Here is a 10,751-nt window from a genome sequence, read left to right on the forward strand (position 1 = left end):
CGCCGCTCAGCTCTCCTTGCCTGCAAGCGGCGTCTCGGCCACGGAACCAGCCCCCGCCCCGCCCCGCCCCGCCCCGCCTGCGGGTCCCGGGGGAAGGAGGGGGGGCTTCTGGGGCCGCGGCTCCCCCCACCCGCCCCGCCACCTTCCGCGGCTGACCGCCCGGCGGGCCCAGCCGGAGCGCCTGTTTCTCGGCCGGCCCCCGTTGCTTAGTTACTGGCGGCGGCTGTTTCCTAGCAACCGGCAGCCTCGCGGCGCCGCCATCTTGCCCGGCCCTTGGCTCCCGGCTCCCGCCCGCGACCCCTCCGGCTGCTGCCCCGCAGCCGAGCAGCCCCCGCCCCCGCCATGGCCCAAGGGGCCCCCCGCCCCGAAGCCCCCCCCGCCGCCGCCGAGGGGAGCCCCCCGGAAGGGCCCCGCACCAGCCAGGTCTACCGCGTGCAGGAGGGCCTGCCGCCCCGCTTCGACCACCCGGGCTGGTTCCGCGGCTACCGGTGAGCCCCCCCCCCCTCCGCCGCCCCGGCGCCTGGCCGCCCGCCTCCCACTCCCAGGGCGGGAACGAGGCCCGCCGCCGCCGCCCCGCTGGGAAGCCAGGCCCCTGGCGGCGCCGCTTTGCGAAGAGAAGGCCGCGCCTCCCCTCCCCCCCCCGGCGCACTGCGCACTGCGCACTGCGCACATGTGCCGCCACCGAGTGGCGCGGCGAGGGGGGACACCCACACTTCCCCCCCCCGCACCTGCTGAAAAGCGCAGGAGTGGCAGAAATGCCCCCGCGTCTCCCCCCCCCCCCCGCTGAGCCACGCTGAAAAGCTCCGGCCTGACTCAGCCGGGTAAAGACGCCGCCCTTTAAAGGGGGATGGGGGGCGGGGGCGGGACAGAGGGAAGAAATGCCGGGCTCGTCCTCGGCCCTTCCCCAGCGGGGATGCGGCCAGAGCAGCCCCACGGACACCCGCCAGCTGCCGCCCCACAGCTCCGCTTGCAAACTGGACCAAGGCGGCTGCTCCCCAATCTGGGCTTCCGGGGGGAGCTCCAGGGGGTCCCTGGTGGTCCCACGTGGAAGATCTCTTTCCAAAAGTGGCTCCCTTCATTCCATGGAGGAGAAAAACCCAGCGCGGAAGCCGCCATATCTACCTAGGTTGTTTCCAGACAAATCTTAGCTTCCTTACAGCACTATTTTGGGGAGCATCCAAATGACACTATCTTCTTTTTTAAAAGTTTTTTTTAATGAGTTTCAGTGCACATTTCCCATTATAACTCTGGAAGGAAAAGGGCTAGGGACTTTAAAAAACAAGAATGCTGAGTAGATTGTGTCATAGATTGTTATAACGTTAGAGTGATCTAACAATTCTTGATTTTTTAAAGAAAAGCCCTCCTCCATGGGGGGGTGGGGAGAAAGGAATAGTGACCGCAGTCTGAGGCCATGAAAGTGCAGGGGAACCTGCTGTGCTGATGAGAACATCCCAAATTGTCTCCATGCGGAAGCAGCCCTGGTGATATACTGGCTGCAGCCAGATTTGAACTGAGGCATTTCTTGGCTCACAGCTCAATCTGTGGCCTGCATCACTCTTAAGTGTATGTCAGTTCCCTAGAAACAGCTCATTGGTACTGTCCTTAAGCATGCCCACCTGCCAAACTATTGTTTATTTGTTTGTTTGATTGACACTCAAAAGCCATATCAGGCATACATGAACATTCATGTCCTAAGCATTTCTGGGAGAGTAAGACTACCATGCAAGGGTTTCAGGAGTTCCCTCAGTGAGAAAAGCAAAGGTGGCAGATAGATTGCTTGCCCACCCTGCCACATACCCTTGCTTCCTCTCAGCCCGCATCTGGCAATGGGGAAGCCAATGGGGTGCCTTCACTCTAGAATGGCCCCCAGAATCCTCTGTAACATGAAGTAGAAACTCATGGGATGGCTTCCCTGAAGTTAGGAAAGTTGAAGATCACTGCTGTTTCTGGTTATAATTGATCTCTATAGCTTTGTTATTGGTTTTGGAAGAACAAATTAGAGTGGGAGGGGGGAATCTTGTGCCCCAGAAATCTGACATGAACTTGAACTCTTGTAATTCAGAATGAAAGAACGCAACCCATTGTTCAGAACAACTAACATGGACTACGGCGGAAAACCACCCACCGTACATGAAATGCCGGTAAGTACAAGACCAGGGATGAGCACAGTGGTGATGAATTCTATGGAGCTGGGCACATATCTCCATGCTGATTGACAGCCTTGGTTTTCAACCCAGGCACTCCATTTCTGCAAGGCAGCATGTCAGTCAGAGGCCTGGCTGGTGCTCTGACTGAATGTGCCCCAGCATCTTGGGCAAGGGACAGGGACCCTGTGGCAGCGTTCCCTAGAGGGAATGAGGGGGGGGGGAGGGGGGGGAGAAGGGGACGGGGGGGTTGCACCAGGGCCTCAGGTGCCTGCTTTGTCTGAAGGGGGCTCTGGGGTGTCCTGCAAGGAATGCTCTTGGGGGGGGGGTGACCATTGTTGGACGTGGGCCTGGATCCTGAATAGAACCTTAATGAGACACTCACCTTACTCAGAAGCCTGGAGGTTACAGGGTGGGAGGGACAGCACACCAGACCACTGTTCCAATTCTAAGACCCTCCCCAGGAAAAAGGTGCCCTCCCATATTGTCTCTGCTATAATTGGCAGTGTAAAAATATTTAAAACAGTATAACAAAACTAGAGACTGGCAGCCAATGTTTCTCCTCACTGAAAACACTTCATGCCTGTCTGCTCCCTCTGTGCTCCCTTTCACCCCTCCCCCCACCTCTTGAGTCCACTTCGTGCCCACCCCTCTGTCTCTCTCAGGCCCAAACTAGACAGTACATCCGCCTTGAGCACTTGGGAATGCTAGTTCCCTGACTTGACTCCTATTAGAGTTGCCAACCTCCAGGTGGGCTGCGGAGAACTCCCCGAATTACAGCTGATCTCCACACTGATCAGTTGGCCTGAAGGAAATGGCAGCTTCAGAGGGCGTTGTCTCTGGCATTATGCCCTGCTGAGATCCTTCCCCTTGCTCCACCCCCAAATCTCCAGGAATTTCCCAACCTGGAGATGGCAACTGAAGCAGGTCTAGTTTATACAATATTCCGTCACAAGCACAATGGGAAGCAGCCCCCAGCAGGGAAATTGGTCCCATGGCCTGCTTTTCTTCCCCAGGCAGGAAGGCCTTCTCCTGCAGCCAGTGACCGGCAAAACTTAAGCCCTGCTTTTGAAGACCTCAAGCAGCATTGGGAGGCAATGTCCAGGAGCAGGACAGTGTGTGGATTGTTAAAAGGGGCCCCACACTCAGCTGCTGAGCCTGAGGGGGGCAGGCTGGCCAAGGACACCTGGGCTGCATCCATACAACCTTGGATAATGTCCTAGCGTTGCACTAGATAGAGCACTTGTTCAGAACAGGATGGTCTTGTCTGCACAGGAAACCCGTTGTGAATTATTGCAATAGTGCAGCCGCAGCATGATACTGCAGGCGGTGTGGATGCAGTGCAGGACGGTTGACAGCTCTCCTGGCTAGGCTAGGGCTGCAAGAGTCTGCATTTCCATCCTGGTGACTGAGCCCCAACATCTAGGGATTTTGGACAGCCCATCTGTGTGTTTGTGTATAGATTCTTTGCATGCTCTAGCAAGTCCTCCATTTATTCATGCAGCAGTCGTCCCTCCCCAATCTCCCTTGAGGAAAGTGCCTTGGAATGGCCACGTTCCTTGGCTCAGGCAACAGTGACCCCAGGCTGATCTGCTGCTTATCAAAGGGGTTCAGGATTCCCCCTCCTCACTAGTTCTATTCACTTCCCCAAGGGTGCTGCTCAAAGGATGCAGCCCACAATTTGCCTAGGCAAACTACATGGAAAGGTAGCCCTCTCCCCCATACTTTGCTGCTTAAGGAATGCATCGCATCACCCACTCCCAGCCAGGAGCAACAGCTGTATACGAGAAGGACCAAGTAGTAGGTGATGGAAAAGCCCTCTGCCAGAGACCCTGGAGCGCTGCTGCTAGTCAGAGGAGGCAAAACTCACCTTGATAGGCAAAGGTTCTGACTCAGTAAGAGGCATCTTCATGCCCTCAGGTGTATTCCCTGTAAATGGAGAAGCAGCTGCTCTGCATACGGGTCCCAGGTTCAATCCTGGCATCTCCAGTGAAGAGAATCAGGTTGCAGGTGATGGCAAAAACCCTGCCTCTCAGACTCTGGATTGCCATGGCAGTCCCTTGGGAAAGGTCCCCCTATATGTTTACTTGGAAGTAAGCCATTCTACAAAGGCTCCTCTTCTCCCTGTAGTCAGTCTTTTACTCCTCTCTTCGAGCAGCCAATTCTATTTGTCAGCTTATTTGGTTAGTGACTCTTCCCTGATGGCATTCCTGAATCGGACCTTCTTTCAGGGTTGGGGTTGCTTCCCCCCCTTTTAAAATCATTATGTTAATTTTCCAGTTTCACAATTATATTCCCCTTGAATGGCGGCCAATCATTTTGGCTGCACAGGGAACAGCAGTAATGAAAGCCCCGCCTGCTACCAACCCAGGAAAAGAACTAATGATATGTTCAGGAATGCTGCAGCCATCAAGAGTCAGAGAGGATAGGATTAACATGGCTGCAAAAGAGCAGAATGGTAAGGGGCAACATGCCCATGATAGTTGCCCTGGGAAGCCTTTGCCACCCCACCCTGGACAAGCTGATGCTTCAAAGGAGCTTCCAGCTAACAAAGTGAGGGAGTGATGCCGTTCCAGGTGGGCAGCCTGGAGCTGTAGGACGTTTGGGTTAAGCTTTGAGGCCTCTGGCAGAAGGCCAAAATATCCCCTTGCCCTTTGTTCCTAACAGACCTGCTTCCATGCCAGCCCACACACCTTCACGGATCATCTCATCAAGTTTGGCATGTACAGGAATACCGGGATCAACACCTCTACAGAGAAGAGTGAGGTGACTGGCCCAGACAACTTCATCACTTGCTTTGACACGTTCAACTTCCACCCCAGTTACAGGACGGGCGGCCCCTCCTTCTGCGAGTAGCTAGGAGCCAGTTTTTTTCTTCAGGTCCTGCTGGTCAAATTACCAAGTAATGAAGCAAGAAACATTTCGTAAAATTCCTACCAAAAAATCCCAGAAGAAACATTTCATGGTGCTCCGTCCCCTTTGGGCTGGGGTGCAACCCTGACACTCGCTTCTCAGTCACTTGGAATGCTCCCACAGACTTTTATGAGATCCCCCTGGAGTAACTGTTTTGTGGATTGCAAGCTGCACCAAAGAGATGACTTTTGGGTTTAGCAAAGTTTGTTTAACATTATCACTTGCCATTACAAAAAATTGTAAATTAATAATGGATTGTTTCTTGTGTTGAGGGCTTCACCCCTCTGTGCTGTTTCACATGGGCCTTGATCCAAGGTTAGGGCCATGTGGTAGGCATTTATGGGTCTGAAACATAGATAAGCAAACAGACAAGAAAATAAACGCTCTCATGCAAAAAAAAAAATCTTGCTTAGAGGTATATACATTAACAATACAATTCAGAAATCGTTTGTTAATTATTATTTGCAACTAATGCAGCAGCATCTAAAAAGACCCAGGCCCCATGTGTGAATGAACCAACAAAGATAAAACATTTCATGTCATCTTGCCTCATGCCAAGCACAGTCCTTTTCAAAGAAATCTGTTCAGCTGCAACTCAAGGGATGAGAAATTCAGGAGCGTACAAGCATGTGCCAATGTGGCCCTCTAATTGTAGAAAGCATACAAAACACACCAAGGATTTTCATAGAATAAAAAAGTTTCAACAGCACAATTAAATGAATCTGATAGTCCCACCTCCAGGACAGCCACCAGGGCCTCTGCAACTATTCTTTCACAGGTCTGATTCTACTGGGCTTGGGGAGTTGTAGTGGCACATGTTGCGCCATGAAGCTGCATAGTCTGAGTAAAACCACTAATCTGCACAGCCCTGTCCTAGCTAGTTTCATTGGCAGTGAATCTTGGATTTCCAGAATCTCAGGCAAAGGTCCCTTGGCTCATCCGAGATACTTTTCAGTTAAGGAAACCAAGGACTGGACTGGGACCCAGCACTCTCACCCTAAGCCTCAGCAGCCAGTCCCCCAAAAGCTCAAACCAGGACTCACAGATTGAGCCATCACATTGGCACCAGGCAGTCTATTATAAACACTCCCTGCACCCCTTCAGAAAATTGGGCTACACGCCCCAAAAGAGTACACCATGTAACATGTACAAACATGCAAGGGAAAAAAAAACACATTTTATTACAACTGTGATTCGGTAGAGAACAGAAAAACATTTTGTGTACAAAACAAATACTGGAATAAAACACAAATGGCATCTTTCTGCCTGGAATAGTTCACCTATTTGTTAAGGAGACGCCTTGTTGTGATGGTGCTCGAGTGTTGCCAGGGAATCCTTCTCGTGATGCAGAGCAGGGTCAGCTCTGAGGTTTCACAGAATGCCAGGCCAGGGATTAGCAGAAAGAGCCCTTCCTCTCCCCCAGCAAGACACACGCCTGTGATCCCCTGCCTTCTTGCTAGTCTCCCAAGCACTGGCAGAGGGTCTGATCCAAGTCTGGGCATCAACTGATGGACCTTCCCACTAGCCCTCATACCGGACCGCTGCTCAGCTGGCTAGGTGCTGGCACAGGTCATCCAACAGGAAACAACTAACATGGTAACATTGCACACAACATTTTTGTTACAGCAAACAGGTTACATTCACTCTAGAATCAGGAATGCAACAAAAGGGAGTGCCTAGTGGAACCAGATATACGTCGAGATCTCTGGGACAAATCCAGTGCTACTTGCCATGTGTGTTTCTCAAACACATGAATATCTGGCAGAATCTGACCCCTGGCTGGAAGTTTATTTATCTTGTATGTTTCACATATCTTCGGCGGTTGGGGTGGGGGGAGGACACAATTACATCGGCCTTCCTCTTCATTTCCCACAATCAATATTTTTTCTAGGGCTGCAGAATGCATTTTCAGAGACTACAAATGTGCCATTAGAATACCTTCATTCCTTCCTGGGAACACACACAAAACAGAATAAATGCCCCTTCACTAAATGCTGCTGAAATCAAGGGGCTTCATTCAGAAGTTGAAGCAAGATGGAGACCAGAAACTAAAGTTGCTATATTTGAAATCTTCATACTCTGTGCTACAAAGGGAACAAAGAATTCTGTTTTGCAACAATTTACTAGTTTTCGTATTGAACGTTCAACGCAATGAAGGTTTTTAAAAAATAGAATTTGAGAGGTTTTTTTAAATTTTACAAAGATTCCTGTGATTATCTAAAGCAGTGATGCCAACCTCAATACTTCTCATTTGCTAAGTAATATTCTCCCCACGGAAAAATGCAGTGGCATCTTGAATACTTTTGTGGTTCAATAAACACTTGTAAAAAACTGCCCTGTACCAGTGTTAAGTCCATCACCCTCTCTTGTGGCCCTGTTCTCAGCATGTTTGTAAACCGAAAAGCAGCAAGTTCAGAGGAGCAACTCAGGCAGAGACACACGGAACAGCAGAGATGCATGGAACTGGTCATTCTGCCTCTGTTTCGGGAGTGAGTGGATGATTCAACCACCCCAAATGCAGAATTATGACAGAATTGCCTGTCCCTCTCAAGGAAGTAACAAGAACTAATGGCAGTACTAAGATGCAGTCGGTAGCCTCTTCTGCGAATGGGTACTTTGGTCATATGGAGGCATTCACTTATTTAATGAAGTCTCTACGGCACACATCCGAGGTGGTCTGATGATCGCCATCAATTACCAGGTTCTGAGCAAAAACCTACACATACGAATTCCAAAAGACAAACAACCATAACTACAACATAACTACATCTCTGATTGTCCTGTCTCCTGCCTTTATATGTTATTGTTCTGCTAATCCCTCCATCCTGGAATTCCAAACCGTTCCAGGTTTCCATCAAGCACCTATGAAAATGATAACCAAGAAAAATGCAGCATCAGTTAATGCTATCTGCCTCGTTTGTTGAAGCTGTAATTTTCCTGAAATGTGACTTTCAGGAACACGGAAGTTCACTATGGACACAGAGCTGTCTGTGAATGCGCACCTGACCTCTCCAGGTTTTTAAAGGGTTGCTTGTTGGTGAAAATGTGGTTGGAAAATCCATAGCTAGAAAGAAAGGAAGGAAGTGGCTGTATAGAACTATCCAGGGTCCCTGTTGCACTGTGCCCAACATCATTGTTAAAGCTGGAATCGTGCAAAACTTTGCTTGTGGACCTGGCCTGGGTGTATCTACACAAAAAGACCAGCAAATACAATCTAAATGCTGCTTCCAAACATTGCTCAAAGCAATTAATCTTTGACTGGGATGCCTGCCACTCAGCCTGTTCATGCACAAGCAGCACACAAGTATCTGCATGAGAGACAGACATACCGGAAGCTTGTAGAGCAGCAGCCCAGTTGGAAAGTCATCTCATCACATACTTTTTCCTCTTCTTTCCAGGCCTGCAAAGTCCCCAAGATACCAGCAGCTCCAATACCCAGCAAGTTTTTGAAATGTTAACTTTTTTAAAATACCAGGTGAAGGATAACTATGTAAATAGACACATTTGCATGCTTTAAAAATAGTAAAGTAATGCAGGTACCCTACCTAAAGCATGGGGGGGCAGTTGACTGTCATAAGCAACAGGCAGCTGGGCTCAATTACAGGGGAAAGATCTGCTCCTTCTCTTTCAATATTATTTGTCTTTTTTTTACCCTGAGAATTAATATGCTCCCCGGGGGGGGGGGAATAAAAGGGTAAGATTGCGATTTGTCCCCCTCCTAAACCCAATCTCCCCCTCTAGAGAAAGGCTGAAAGGCACATTACAGCAAGCTTAAGAAAGATAAGGAGGCGTGGACCTGATCAGAGCGCAAGGAGAGGCTGCCTGTACTTTGCCCGGAGTTCTACAATGGGAACCATATCCATCACGACTCTCTGAGCTTCTCAGATGAAGGGCAAGTTAAAATACATCCAAGATCTTAGGGAGGAGCAAGAGGATTTCCCCATCTCATCCCCACCCTGTTAGCAGATTACTTGCAATGGGGCCAGTTCCAGAATTTGGGGGTTCCTGAGGCAGAGCGTTCTCAGGGAGACCCTTCCTACCCACTCACCCATGAGTTTCACCACCTGCCTGAGCATCCTTCCCCTTCACCTGCTCACAAGCTCTCCCACTGCCCATCCTCACAGCCATCTGCACTGCCTGCAGCCCTTTCCCTGATGGCACTGGCCTCATGGGTGGCAGAGCACCCAGAAGTCAGCAGAAAGGGAAAGACATGTTGGGTGTGTGTGTGTGGGGGGGGGGGTCAGCAGCAGTCAACCCTTCCAGAAGGCCTGGGCCTCAGCAGCTGCCTCACCTGAGGATATGCTGACACCAGCCCTGGCCTTCAAAATGGAGGATTAATGAGCATGCTTGATGCTCAAGTATGCAGAAACCTTGACTTTGGCTGTGAACAGAACCTTGGCTTACCCGTGAGGGTTTCTTCTACTCTGAGGTCGGAGGACACCTTCAACAGCAGGTGGTTTCCTTCCCACGCTCAGGGAGGCAGGATTCAAAACTTCCTCTTCCTGTCCCCTGAGCTAGTACCGCCCTCTATGCTTCAGTCTGAGGACTTCCAAAGCTAACTTAGACAGGAATAAATGATAGAAAACACAGAGAACAATACGTGTGTGTGTGTGTGTGTATAAAACACAGAGAACAATACGTGTATGTGTGTGTGTGTATCTATACACACACACATATGTATATGAATGTATGTAAAGTAACTATTGTTAATAACAACTGAAATGTAGTTTTAATTTGATAACTGTAAGGTAAAGGGAAGAGTAGGGGATCTTCCATAGGTTCATAGGCACGTAGTGATGTTTATCTCTTCTGACACATGTTGTGTTCTTCATTAGATCCTTAGTACTTCACCCTGGTTGGGCAAGATGTCCTCCTTCCTCAGAGTAGAAGGAACCCTCACAGGTAAGCCAAGGTTCTGTTCTCACTCTCAGGTCGGAGGACACCTTCAGCAGCGGGATTTTCTAAACCTGGTAACTCTTGGGTGGGATCAGCTGTCACTCACTACGTGCTATAGTATTCTACCGAATGCTGCGACAGAAGATGCATAGGTGTTGAGTTTGTAGTGACGTACAAATGTGGACAGTAGACCACATTGTTGCCTTATATATTTCCTCTTTCTTATCGAAGGCAGCCGATGTTGCCACACTGTGTACAGAGTGTGCAGTGATTCACATTGGTACCAAAATATTGCTGTGTTGGTATGCTGTCTGAATGCACTGGTGGATGCAGTTGCTGATGGCCGCATTGGACATTTTGCCACCCTTATGGGGTGTAGAGACCAATATAAACAAGACATCCGAGCGGCAGAATGGCTCAGTTCGTTTCAGCTATATGTGTAAGGCTCCTCTCATATCAATCTTTCTCCCTAGCTGGGGGCAGAAGGAAGGTAGGCTTAGTTCTTGCTGCCTGTGGAATCTTGTAGTTACCTTGGGGGTGAAGGTTGGGTCAAGCCAAAGCACTACTTTATTGCTGTGGAACACACAGAGACTTTTTCTTGCCAAGAGTGCCCCAATTTCTGATACTTTTCTGGCTAAGGTAACAGCAGTAAGGAATAATACCTTCATCTGAAGGTGATTCAATGTCGCCTCTCTTGACGGTTTGAAGGGAGGTTTAGTCAGGGCATTCAGTACCATGTAGAGTCGCCAGGTGGGGAATCTGTGCACCACTGGAGGAGAAACAGCAGTTACTCCCTTT

At 49.9% G+C, this 10,751-nt stretch overlaps 1 protein-coding gene across 1 annotated transcript; it reads left to right on the forward strand.

Moving 5' to 3' along the window:
• Nucleotides 1-342: 342 nt before the first annotated feature.
• PIERCE1 (piercer of microtubule wall 1) lies at nucleotides 343-5,000 on the forward strand. The gene is made up of 3 exons (XM_056860206.1): nucleotides 343-488; nucleotides 2,063-2,141; nucleotides 4,812-5,000. The coding sequence occupies exons 1-3, from the start codon at nucleotides 343-345 to the stop codon at nucleotides 4,998-5,000; spliced, it is 414 nt and encodes a 137-aa protein (XP_056716184.1).
• The last annotated feature ends 5,751 nt before the right edge of the window (nucleotides 5,001-10,751 follow it).

This window comes from Euleptes europaea, chromosome 14 (genome assembly GCF_029931775.1).
Source record: "Euleptes europaea isolate rEulEur1 chromosome 14, rEulEur1.hap1, whole genome shotgun sequence".
Lineage (NCBI taxonomy): Eukaryota > Metazoa > Chordata > Lepidosauria > Squamata > Sphaerodactylidae > Euleptes > Euleptes europaea.